Source organism: Camelina sativa, chromosome 12, assembly GCF_000633955.1.
Source record: "Camelina sativa cultivar DH55 chromosome 12, Cs, whole genome shotgun sequence".
In the NCBI taxonomy this organism is placed as follows: domain Eukaryota; kingdom Viridiplantae; phylum Streptophyta; class Magnoliopsida; order Brassicales; family Brassicaceae; genus Camelina; species Camelina sativa.
Window position 1 is genome coordinate 27,032,099 of NC_025696.1, and position 11,916 is coordinate 27,044,014.

The 11,916-nt window shown below is 36.7% G+C and overlaps 3 protein-coding genes across 5 annotated transcripts; 2 read left to right on the forward strand and 1 right to left on the reverse strand.

The window, feature by feature from the left end:
- On the forward strand, positions 1,503–2,750 carry LOC104732684 (GLABROUS1 enhancer-binding protein-like 3). Its single transcript, XM_010452257.2, has 3 exons — positions 1,503–1,644; positions 1,742–2,029; positions 2,127–2,750. The coding sequence occupies exons 2-3, from the start codon at positions 1,781–1,783 to the stop codon at positions 2,412–2,414; spliced, it is 537 nt and encodes a 178-aa protein (XP_010450559.1). The 5' UTR covers positions 1,503–1,644; positions 1,742–1,780; the 3' UTR covers positions 2,415–2,750.
- On the forward strand, positions 3,095–7,045 carry LOC104732687 (acyltransferase-like protein At3g26840, chloroplastic). Of its 2 annotated transcripts, none has more exons than XM_010452260.2 (13): positions 3,095–3,519; positions 3,631–3,682; positions 3,861–3,916; positions 3,993–4,151; positions 4,418–4,522; positions 4,701–4,807; positions 4,964–5,085; positions 5,206–5,311; positions 5,451–5,581; positions 5,697–6,066; positions 6,143–6,256; positions 6,363–6,448; positions 6,546–7,045. In XM_010452260.2, exons 1-13 carry the CDS (start codon positions 3,162–3,164, stop codon positions 6,853–6,855), a joined length of 2,076 nt encoding a protein of 691 aa, XP_010450562.1. In that variant the 5' UTR covers positions 3,095–3,161; the 3' UTR covers positions 6,856–7,045. The 2 variants fall into 2 exon arrangements, with proteins under 2 accessions (XP_010450562.1, XP_019089570.1); XM_019234025.1 differs by having other exon boundaries at positions 3,439–3,518; positions 3,614–3,682.
- LOC104732686 lies at positions 7,079–11,709 on the reverse strand. Of its 2 annotated transcripts, none has more exons than XM_010452258.2 (6): positions 11,598–11,709; positions 8,543–9,749; positions 8,171–8,422; positions 7,984–8,064; positions 7,368–7,745; positions 7,079–7,274 (listed from the first exon to the last, which is right to left on the reverse strand). In XM_010452258.2, the coding sequence occupies exons 2-6, from the start codon at positions 9,647–9,649 to the stop codon at positions 7,224–7,226; spliced, it is 1,869 nt and encodes a 622-aa protein (XP_010450560.1). In that variant the 5' UTR covers positions 9,650–9,749; positions 11,598–11,709; the 3' UTR covers positions 7,079–7,223. The 2 variants fall into 2 exon arrangements, with proteins under 2 accessions (XP_010450560.1, XP_010450561.1); XM_010452259.2 differs by having other exon boundaries at positions 8,171–8,419; positions 11,598–11,707.

The following is an 11,916-nucleotide window of genomic DNA, read 5'->3' on the forward strand; positions in this document are numbered from 1 at the left end:
GTATCTTCCCGGATCTGTTTTGTGTTTATGGTTTGATTAGAAACGAATAGCTATATAACGAAGTTTTGAGTCTCAGTTTGTGTTATTTTGGATATTCACAAGGGTTCATATGTTATTGCAGGCCGTGGTTTAGATTTAGAACTGTCTTCTATGGCTTGTGACATCCTTAGCATCCCTATTACAACCGTAGCTGCAGAATCATCATTCAGCATTGGAAGCCGAGTTTTAAGTAAGTATCGGAGTTCACTCCTTCTTTCTAATGTCCAAGCTCTAATTTGCGCTAGAAATTGACTTAGAGGTTTTGAAGAGATTGTTGATCCATTCGAAGAAGGCAAAGAAGGACAAGGAGAAGGAGAAGGAGAAGGAGTTTGAAATATGTGTGTCATTGTGTTTGCTTTATTGCTTTTGGATGTTGATCATTGTGTTTTGGATGTTTATCATTGTGTTTTGGATGTTGATCATTGTGTTTGGATGTTTATCATTATGTTTGGATGTTTATCATTGCTTTTGGATCCATCTTTTATGTTTTATGTTTATGTTCTAAGCTAATTACACAATTTTTTCTCATTTTACAAAATCTGTTATATTTTTGTCCAATGGACACCCATGGAAAGCCCATAAAAAAATGGGCATAAGTGGGCATGGTCGTTAATGGACCGGACGTTAATGGACACGGACACCTATTTGTCCAAAATAAAAGTGGACAATATTGGACGGGTCAAAATGGACGTGGACGCCCATTTTGACAGCTCTAGTTTCAAAGATCAAATGAAGACCCTCCTTTTGAAGGCAAAAATAAAGAGTTACATTGTTAAAGAGAGAGCTTATGAGGTTTACTTGGAGGTCAAGTCTGAGGTAGAAAGATGTTTGACTTATTTGAAGATCAAAAAAGAATGTTGTGATCCCTACAAAACACTAATTTTGTCGAGGGGTTCTCTATTATTACCTCTCTTACAAAAACAGTTCAAAGTGTTGTATTGACACTCATGCAAGTTTTTGGATACTTAAAACACATTATTATTAACGTTTACACTGTAATTAGACATTTTGGATTATATTTTGGGAATTGAGTTACAACTTTAGGATGATTTTGTAAATGCTGTTCAACTTTAGGGGTGTTGGGTGAAATATTTTAATAACAAGAAAGAAGACCTCAGACTTTTTTTTTTTTTGTTTCCTTTGGTGCATTTTATAAATCCCAAAGATATGAGAAAAGGGTATTTTAGTCATTTAAGGTTTTCTGGACTCTAGAAACTTCCACTCCCACAACGCTGCTTGTTGCTGGATCAGTTGCTTCTCTCTTTCTTTACACTCTCAGTCTTAGAAGAACTAGAACTAGGGTTTGTCCAAAATCACCCAAATTTCTAAAACCTTTGGAAAAGTTTTGATCTTTGATCACTTACCGATGAAGCGAGGAAGTGGATCCAGTGAGGACTCGAGCTCGGATTGCTTTGTAATACGACACAATCCCCAACATCCCCCGATGAAGCATGAAGATGACGAAGAAATCTCCGGTACAGAGGCGATACTCGGAAAGAGAAAGCAGCAGGCTGCTGCCAGCAGCTGAAGACGGAGACATTTTTTTTTTCTTCTGGTGTTTGGAAGCTGAACTGGACTAAAGCCGGAGAGCTCCTCATCCTCAAGGTTTGTAATTTCAATGGCTTTTATTTTTTTCTCTGTTTTCTTAATAAAGTTGTGACCTTTTTGTTGTTGTTGTTGCTGTTGTGGTGGTGGATAAAAGGGTATTGTGGACTATGAAAAGGAAACCAAATCTAGCTACATGTCTGACTGGAATGCGATTTACACTCGTATCAGAGGTTCCATGGAATCCGATTTCTCTAAGAGACAGCTACAAGATAAGATTAACAAGATGAAGAGGAGATTTAATCGGGCGAGATCTAATGGTAGAAAAATCATTTCTTTTACTGATGATGCTGATGATAAACAAATCTTTGAATTGTCGACGGTCATATGGGGTGGAAACAATACCAAAACTGCTTCTTGTGAGAACTATATGGACCAAAGAAAGGTGAGTCTATGCGTGTGTGTGCTCTTCTTACCTGTCTCTTCTTATTATCTCTACCATCTCTGACGAATTGGTAACTTGCTGTCTTGTTTTTTTGAAGGAGGACGATGTACCTTGTGGGGAGCAGCATGTTCTGATTGATGATGGTGAGAAAGACAAGTCTGAGGATTTGAATGTTCTGCAAGAGGCACTTGAGATGGCTGCATCGTTTAGGAGTTTAGGTAGCTATCAACAGAGATCGCTGCTTCGGAATTTGAAAAACATTGGAGATACACAAAGGAAAGAGCTAACCGACGAGTGGAAGGCATTGCTTGCTCAGGACATGCAATTGGGTATCAAGAAACAAAGTTTCTATGCAAAGCTTGTTAACACAGGATTCTCTGCTTAACTTAACAACAAGGAAAACAAGTTCGGTCTGCTTTTGGAATGTTATTATGATGTTTTAGGTTAATTTTTTCTATGTTTCTGTTTAAGCCAATCTCTTTGAACAGTTAAATTATAAAGAGCTTATGACTTATTTTTGGTAAGTGTAAAGGGTAATGGTGTCTGCTATTTGGGGGTGGATCTGTGTGAGTGAGTAAATCTCATGTGCATCTTGTGCTCATATATAATACACTCTTGTTTGATGCAGTCACATTTCAACAACTTCATGTTGCAATATTTTGAATATAATATGGTCTAATATCGCCTGACTTGCTAGAGGAGACTTTGGATTACAATGATCAAATGAAGATCCCTTTCCTGAAAAATCATATTCCATGAGATTCTTCGAATAAAAGATCCATAAATCTCCTTGACTAGATAACCACATGAATCTTGAGTTAGATAACCAAAAGTAAAAACCAATCCATTCGATTTGTATCAGAAGACCGAACCAGCTACAATAATTGAATTTAAGGCAAGTTCCTCCACCAACTAAACCGAGCCAAAATTGAGAATTTGAAAAATATTCAATTCAAACTGAAAAAAAATCATAACTTGGTTTTTTCTCGTGTGCAGTGCAGGAGCCACGAGCTTGTCGTGTTCGACCTATTATATATATTATTACTATTAGAGTAGTAGAGATGAAGAAGCTAAAACAACAATAATAATAAATAAATAAATAAATAAAAAGGACCTTCGATCAAACTTGTCAATGGCGATTACGAGTACTGTTACAGTTCGCATCACTGATGAACTCTCTCCCACCTTCACCTCCTCAGCTTCAAAGAGAGCTTACTGGAAGTTAACCCGACGACTGACCTCCTTCGCGTACGATCGCCTTACGGATCGGGAATTCGGAATCGGTGGTAAGTTGAAGGCGACGGTGAATCCGTATTCGTATACGGAAGTGGCACGGCCTGAGGAGAGGAAGAGTTTGACGGATTTTTTGGTGGAAGCTGGAGATTTCGTCGGACCAGACGACGGCGGAGATGGTGGTCCGCCTCGGTGGTTCTCTCCGTTGGAATGTGGCGCTCGCGCTCCAGAGTCGCCTCTTCTTATCTACTTACCTGGTCTGTTTCTTTCGATTTCGATAGCTCTCGTTTGATTGATTTCTGAGATTTCTGATTGATTTGGGTTGATGATTATCGAAATTGTGAAAACTAGTTTTTCCAAAATTGCAGGGATCGATGGTACTGGATTAGGGCTCATTCGCCACCATAAGAGGCTTGGAGAGTAAGTCTTGTTTGTTTGATCCATTCTTCTTTATTTGCCTTAGAGCCTTAGATTTGAATGTTTGAACACTTCAATATTTATCTGCAAGGAGTAAGAACTGACTTCAAAAGAAGAAGAAGTCTAGTGAATGTTTTACTCTTAGTTTCTCATGTCATTATCATGTTTTGATCATTCATAGGATATTTGACATATGGTGCCTTCACTTTCCAGTTAGTGATCGTACTCCTGCTCGAGGTGCTTCTTTTTTCAGCAATTAAATTTTAGTGTTTCGTATGTGGGTGAAACTCTTACTTACTGTTGGCTTTTGCAGATCTTGTGAAGCTCATTGAGAAGACAGTTAGGTCAGAGCACTACCGTTTTCCTAATAGACCCATTTATATTGTTGGAGATTCTATTGGAGCTTCTCTTGCTCTAGTTGTTGCTGCCAGTAACCCCGACATTGATCTTGTCTTGATCCTGGCTAATCCAGGTAATTAAAACAAGGCTACTCAATTTTTCTCTGGATCACTGAGATCATTTTTTTGTGTTTTATCTCGAGTCCTAAGATGTTTCGGGCTATTTATGAAACCACAATGTAGCAAGCTCAGAGAAGTGTTTTATGATATATAAGCTTTGTTGGTAAAGCATAACATTATTACTCTTTTTACTTTGGGGAATTTGAGTTGGTAGATCTCATGGAGTGTATACATCTTATCTTGTGCAGTTGTGCTAATAAATACACTTTTTTTGATGCAGTCACTCGTTTCAACAACTTCATGTTGCAATCTTTATTGGGCTTCCTGGAAATTGTGCCTGACGGAGTTCCCAGCTTGATATCAGAGAATTTTGAATTTAACCAAGGTCAAGTTTCAACCCTTTTGTATATCTTCCACGTCTATCTATCGGTGTTAAAGCAAAAACAAATTAGATGCAAAGACTGAGCCTTAAATATTTCTGTCTCAAAGATGGGTTTTCAGTGTCAGGTTTTGCTTCAAAGTCAGGACTAACCGTGTTTTAATTTATAACTTCTATTACATAGGTTTGCCGTTGACTGAAACGTTCGAGACCATGCTCAATGAAACTGATGCCGCGCAGATGGCTAGTGGGCTGTTAGGAGAATTCTTTGCAACTTCATCTAATCTGCCTGTAAGACTCTATTTTTGCACATTACTAGTTCAACACTATGATCTGCAACTGCAAGACAAACAATATGTATCTATCATTCTTGTTGATTCGCTTTTACTTTCCGTAGCCATTCGCTACATGTCATGAGATAAACTCACGAAAACAAATAATTTACAGACTCTGATGAGAATCTTTCCCAAGGACACACTTCTATGGAAGCTTCAATTGCTTAAGTCTGCTTCAGCCTCTGCTAATTCTCAGATGGACACAGTCAACGCCCAAACATTGATACTTCTGAGGTTCATACACTAGTAAACTTCTCTGTTTCGTTACTGAATATAAGTAGAAGTTTCAGTGCTTTGTTTGTTTGTAATGAACTTAGTTAATTGGAAGCTGAGTTGGAAGCTGTGTTATTGCAGTGGACGTGATCAATGGTTAGTGAACAAGGAAGACATTGAAAGACTCCGTGCATTGCCAAGATGTGAAGTTCGTGAGTTTGAAAATAATGGACAGTTCTTCTTCTTGGTAAGGAGCTCTTTCTCCTGATGTCAGCGAGTCCTATTTAATTAATTCACAAGAAAATCTAGTCTCTACGAGTTTCTAGCCAACAAATTTACAGATTATGTTTGCTTTAATAACATACAGCTCGATTGATGTATGTCAGGAGGATGGCGTAGATCTGGTGAGTATCATCAAGCGTGCGTATTATTATCGCCGTGGGAAGTCACTTGATTACATTTCAGATTACATTCTGCCTACCCCATTTGAGTTCAAAGAGTATGAAGAATCCCAAAGGTAAAATGACTCACTTATCATATCAATATCTGTGTGTCATAGATTTTATCACTTCTCTAATTGCTGTGTCAAACGAATACTGAAGTAGTATTCTTTTTTAATTTCTCTGGTCCAGATTGGTAACTGCTGTTACCTCCCCAGTCTTTCTCTCAACTCTAAACAATGGTGCAATAGTAAGATCACTTGCAGGAATACCTTCAGAGGGACCGGTTCTATATGTTGGAAATCACATGTTGCTTGGTATGGAGTTGCATGCAGTAGCACTTCAGTTCTTGAAAGAAAGGAACATTCTGTTGCGAGGACTGGCACATCCATTGATGTTTACCAAAAAGAAAGGCTCAAAACTCCCTGATATGCAGTTGTATGACATATTTAGGATAATAGGTGCAGTTCCTGTCTCGGGTATGAATTTCTACAAACTACTTCGTTCAAACGCTCATGTGGCTTTGTATCCTGGTGGTGTCCGTGAAGCTTTGCACAGAAAGGTGATGATGTAATTTCCATATATGCCTTCGTTTTAATTTTTTTTGAGGCTTTTATATCTAAAGACACATTTTACAGGGTGAAGAATACAAGTTGTTTTGGCCAGAACACTCGGAGTTTGTAAGGATCGCATCTAAATTTGGAGCAAAAATCATTCCTTTTGGAGTTGTTGGAGAAGATGATCTTTTCGAAGTAAGAAATCTCTTTTTCCGTTCTAGTTTTAATATACTCTTGAGGCTCCTTTTGTTTCAATCGGGTTTGGACTAACTCTCCTCTGTTACAATGGAATGAATCTCAGATGATTTTAGATTACAATGATCAAATGAAGATCCCTTTCTTGAAGAATCTTATTGAAGAGATAACACAAGACTCTGTTAACTTGAGGTATGTTCTTTTATCGACTCTGTTAGAAATAATCAGATGAACCTTAATCATATAACATTTGATTCTGAATCTAGTGATGATTATTATTTATGGTTAGGAACGATGAAGAAGGGGAACTGGGAAAACAAGATTTGCATGTGCCTGGGATAATTCCCAAGATTCCGGGACGGTTTTATGTATACTTTGGGAAACCAATAGAAACAGAAGGTAGAGAGAAAGAGCTAAGTGATAAAGAGAAAGCTCATGAGGTTTACTTGCAGGTCAAGTCTGAGGTAGAAAAGTGTATGACCTATTTGAAGACCAAAAGAGAAACTGATCCTTACAGAAACATTCTGCCGAGGTCGCTATATTACCTCCTTCATGGTTTCTCTTCCCAAATCCCAACCTTTGATCTACGAGATCACTAAATTTAGTATATCTACAGGACACCTGATTTAGCTGTGTGATAAGAAAAATAAAAACTCGTAAATTTGGGTATGTATTTATAACTTTAAAAGTGTGTATGGCTGTTAGTTAATGTGTAAGTCAGGTAGTCGGGGGTTTTTTTTTTTTTATTAAAACATTAGCAGATGTATAAAATTGCATGTTTTCGTTTTTTACAGTAGTGTTCTCTACAAAGTAGGTCAGCCATTACTGAAAGTGAAACCTACTTGGTATGGCTATATAGATGATAGATGACTATTCTCTATTTGATATGTACAACGTTCTTTTATTTTCTTCTAACAAAAGCTAAAGCAGAAAACGATTTAGCTAGGAAGCAGAGAGACTCAATTGGTTACACGTCGAAGTATCTTGGATTTTCTGGGTAATGATACTCCACATTCAACTGCAATTTCAAAAACCACATCAGCGTTTTGCGTTTGCGTTCAAAAGGAGATTTTACCAAATGACGTTTGAATAAAAAATTCTAAAAAGATACCTTTCCTTCATCAGAATCAGTGTGGCGTTGAGGAAACACAACTCTCAAGTCGTTATACAAATAGAATCTCCTCTCTCCATCGTCTGCTGCATCCAAGCTTTTCTTCTGACCTAATTTTGTGGCTTTCTTGCGTAACGGGCAAATAAATTTTAGATGTAGAGCGTAGCGTATGACTCCGGATTTTGAACAGCGTTTTCCTGTTTCTCTGTACGTCTCACGACAATTCTTGTTCCCACACTCATTCGGCGAATGCAATTCATCCACTGACTCAGATCCTTCACTACCTTTATTTGCAAGACTTTGGTCTATTCTATCTGTAGATTTGTTGGCTTTGGTCAGAACAGAGGAGGCCAGAGTAACCTTTTGGCGCAGGAAGGTCTGACCATGAAACAAGACTTCGATCAATCATTGCATCTTTTAGATAAAATTGATTTCTTAATTGCAAACGTAAAACTTTGAAAATTAAGTTTGCTGAAAGCTAGCTAACGGTTCATTTGAAAACATATACACTAAATGTAAATGTAAACGCAACATAAACACGAACGCAAGGAACAATCAAAATCTAAAATTGGAATAGCAAACGAATGAAACAAGGGGAGGGAAGGTTTCAAGTTACCTTTGTACCGTGTGGCATATCAGTTAAGTCATAGTTACAGAGGAAAGTGTGAAGAGGTGTCTTTTCAGGGTTACTCAGAATCTGCAAAACAGAAGAACATACCATGAATAAGTCATCATATAAGTCTAATTATAATTCATTATTGATAGAACCTACTTTTTCAAATAAGACAGAGACAAGAGGGTACCAGTTGGATCCGACCCTTCATAGGAATTCGAAGCCGTCTATTAATGCTCTGAGCATCAGAACTGTTTTGGTTGGTTTTCAATTTCTGACCCCATAATTTGTTTTGCGAAGATCCTCCAGAGATATCTATGGAGGCATAGTACAGTAAGAAGCAATCATCACCAACACTTGTAACTGAGAATGGAAGCTTTTGTGATTTTGGAGAGATGTTTCCACCAGCAATACTAAGAATGGCAAGAAAACCGTCGATCTTCTACAAAGAAAGACACAAATGAGAGAAAGTGAATCAAATGTAAATGTCTTAATGATTTTTTCGGTTTCTGACAACAAAGAGGTTTTGTGAATCTTTTATGGGTTTTGGTGTGAGTGAGACCTGATTAGTTTGCCCATAAGAGAATCTTCCTGAAAAGAGGGATTCTTCAAAAGAACCAACCAATGACCTTTGAATGGGACGTCCACTCAAGCTTCTACTAAACCTTTTACATGGAGATGTAGGAACTGATTCAATAGCTCTATCCATTGAAAAGGCTCTCTGGATACCATTACTATCATCAAACGACCTACGACCAGTCCTGAGCTCTGCTTCTTCACCAGTATTCCTTAAACCAACACCATCTTCAAAAATCTTCCCATTTAGGCCCCCTTGGAGAGCTTTCATTCTCTCGGAAAATCTTGGCCCAAGAGGTGACAGAGAAAGTGGAGGAGAGACAGATATATTCTTATGACATGGTAATGGCTTAGCGGGTACTAGAGATCTTTCATGTACTGGTGAATATAAGTAAGGTATATCTTTTGTGGGATGCAGATCATTGGAGTCAAGCAATGGACCATCCGTGAAAACGGTAGATGAAAGCTTACCCCTGTGTGACGAGTCATTCCCCCATTCAGAGCAGGTAGAAGTGGTAAAAAAACATAATGTCTCAGAGACATTGGCCTTTTTATGATCTTGTGCAACAGGAGTGTTGGTTGTTAACTGTAGGTTGCTACGGCTGATATCGAGCGAGTCACCTCTAAATTTCTCAGGAAAAAGCTTACTCAGAGGAGAGCTAACCCGTTTCCTGACTAATGATCCACCGGTGATATCTACTTCATTAGATGCACCAGTGCGATTACCGGTGATACGTGTGTATTCATTACTCGGTGAGCTAGATTCATTAGACTCGAAACCAACTATCCTTCTAACTTGAGTTCGATTCAAATTAACCTTATCCATGGCATAAGCCGGTTGGTGATCAGATAATGAAGTAACAGCACGAGTGTCATGAAATCTCCAAAAGTCATCATCTCTAAACTCCAAAGATTTCAATGCATTTTTCCTATCAGATTCTCCTCCAGTAAAGGAGCAGAGGCTTCCTTCATTATTCCCTCTTAAATCACCAGAAGTAGTATTTACAGGAAGACTTTGAGAAAGGCTGCAACTTGAAGCAGAAGACAAACCTTCATTTGCTTGCTCGTTTGAAGCAGTATGTGGCAGACCCATGGAAATGCTCAGAGGACCTTATCACTTACAAGATTATAGTTCCCTACAGCATATATGTTGAGTATTCGAGTAATACAGAGTTGATAGGTGTCACAGTCTCCTGAAATGAACAAAATGGGAGAAGAAGAATCAAAAACATATCCAATTACAATACGGCTCTAATCCAAAAACTAATCTAAAAGATTCATGAGCTGCATCACACTAAACACAAGCTGTAAGAGTAAGAAGAGATGATGATCATTGATCAAGGAACATTAATCATATAAAACCAGAACCATTCGTAAGCTTAGAATCAATGAAGAATCATAGTATAGAAATAAAATTCAAATAAGTCACAAATCAACAAACGACATACATCAACAAAAATCAAAATCATTCTCATAAAGGCTATCATCAGTTTATAAGATTCTCAAGCACACAAATCATTATAGAAATTATCGAATTCACAAGTGCGGATCATGGATGGTGATAGATGAACCCAGAGAGATTGCAAAGGGGAAACATTTTGTGTGATCAAAATCAAACAATGAAGAGCTCTTACAGCAACATCAAAATTAATAAAAAAAAAAAAAAAAAAAAAAAAAAAAAAAAAAAAAAAAAAACAGAAGAATCGATGATGAAACGCACCGATGAAGCAATAAAAAAATCAAAGAATCTGAGGATGATGCAAAAAAAAAAAAAAAAAAAAACAGAAGAATCGATGATGAAACGCACCGATGAAGCAATAAAAAAATCAAAGAATCTGAGGATGATGCAAAAAAAAAAAAAAAAAAAAACAGAAGAATCGATGATGAAACGCACCGATGAAGCAATAAAAAAATCAAAGAATCTGAGGATGATGCAAAAAAAAAAAAAAAAAAAAACAGAAGAATCGATGATGAAACGCACCGATGAAGCAATAAAAAAATCAAAGAATCTGAGGATGATGCAAAAAAAAAAAAAAAAAAAAACAGAAGAATCGATGATGAAACGCACCGATGAAGCAATAAAAAAATCAAAGAATCTGAGGATGATGCAAAAAAAAAAAAAAAAAAAAACAGAAGAATCGATGATGAAACGCACCGATGAAGCAATAAAAAAATCAAAGAATCTGAGGATGATGCAAAAAAAAAAAAAAAAAAAAACAGAAGAATCGATGATGAAACGCACCGATGAAGCAATAAAAAAATCAAAGAATCTGAGGATGATGCAAAAAAAAAAAAAAAAAAAAACAGAAGAATCGATGATGAAACGCACCGATGAAGCAATAAAAAAATCAAAGAATCTGAGGATGATGCAAAAAAAAAAAAAAAAAAAAACAGAAGAATCGATGATGAAACGCACCGATGAAGCAATAAAAAAATCAAAGAATCTGAGGATGATGCAAAAAAAAAAAAAAAAAAAAACAGAAGAATCGATGATGAAACGCACCGATGAAGCAATAAAAAAATCAAAGAATCTGAGGATGATGCAAAAAAAAAAAAAAAAAAAAACAGAAGAATCGATGATGAAACGCACCGATGAAGCAATAAAAAAATCAAAGAATCTGAGGATGATGCAAAAAAAAAAAAAAAAAAAAACAGAAGAATCGATGATGAAACGCACCGATGAAGCAATAAAAAAATCAAAGAATCTGAGGATGATGCAAAAAAAAAAAAAAAAAAAAACAGAAGAATCGATGATGAAACGCACCGATGAAGCAATAAAAAAATCAAAGAATCTGAGGATGATGCAAAAAAAAAAAAAAAAAAAAACAGAAGAATCGATGATGAAACGCACCGATGAAGCAATAAAAAAATCAAAGAATCTGAGGATGATGCAAAAAAAAAAAAAAAAAAACGTTTCTATACGCCAAAATCCAAAATCGCAATCCCACACCCCCCAAAATCGAACAACAACAAAGTGAATTCGAAGGATACAAACGAATAAGGGAGAAAAAAAAAAAAAGAAGAATGTAGATGATTGAGACCTCTTCCTCTTCACGTCCCGTCTCGTCTCGTCTCTTCTCTTTCGCTTATAAATAAAATCCCAACATCGCATCACCATTCTATAGCTCCCCATTTTCTTTTCCTTTTTTTTTTTCTTTTTTTTTTTTTTTTAATTTGATATTTCTGGAAACTGTAGTGTTTACTGTATAATACCAATATTTTGGCATTTAACGCATAATAATCGTTTTTTCCCCTAACGGCTGCTTAATTAATCAAAATTTGTTATTTTCGTCTCTTTATAAAGTGGGAACCGAAAGAAAAAAAAAAATCCAACTTATAATTAATTTTTCAGTCTCATGC

What these genes read in the sequence shown, in the direction of transcription:
- LOC104732684 (XM_010452257.2), top strand. Translation starts at nt 1,781, where the DNA reads ATGTCTGACTGGAATGCGATTTACACTCGTATCAGAGGTTCCATGGAA. An exon ending in ACTATATGGACCAAAGAAAG is followed by an intron (nt 2,030 to 2,126) that starts GTGAGTCTATGC and finishes GTTTTTTTGAAG; the next exon opens with GAGGACGATGTACCTTGTGG.
- LOC104732687 (XM_010452260.2), top strand. Translation starts at nt 3,162, where the DNA reads ATGGCGATTACGAGTACTGTTACAGTTCGCATCACTGATGAACTCTCT. An exon ending in TGATCGTACTCCTGCTCGAG is followed by an intron (nt 3,917 to 3,992) that starts GTGCTTCTTTTT and finishes TGGCTTTTGCAG; the next exon opens with ATCTTGTGAAGCTCATTGAG. An exon ending in GAATTTTGAATTTAACCAAG is followed by an intron (nt 4,523 to 4,700) that starts GTCAAGTTTCAA and finishes TCTATTACATAG; the next exon opens with GTTTGCCGTTGACTGAAACG.
- LOC104732686 (XM_010452258.2), bottom strand. Translation starts at nt 9,649, where the DNA reads ATGGGTCTGCCACATACTGCTTCAAACGAGCAAGCAAATGAAGGTTTG. An exon ending in CTTATGGGCAAACTAATCAG is followed by an intron (nt 8,423 to 8,542) that starts GTCTCACTCACA and finishes CTTTCTTTGTAG; the next exon opens with AAGATCGACGGTTTTCTTGC. An exon ending in TGAAGGGTCGGATCCAACTG is followed by an intron (nt 8,065 to 8,170) that starts GTACCCTCTTGT and finishes TCTGTTTTGCAG; the next exon opens with ATTCTGAGTAACCCTGAAAA.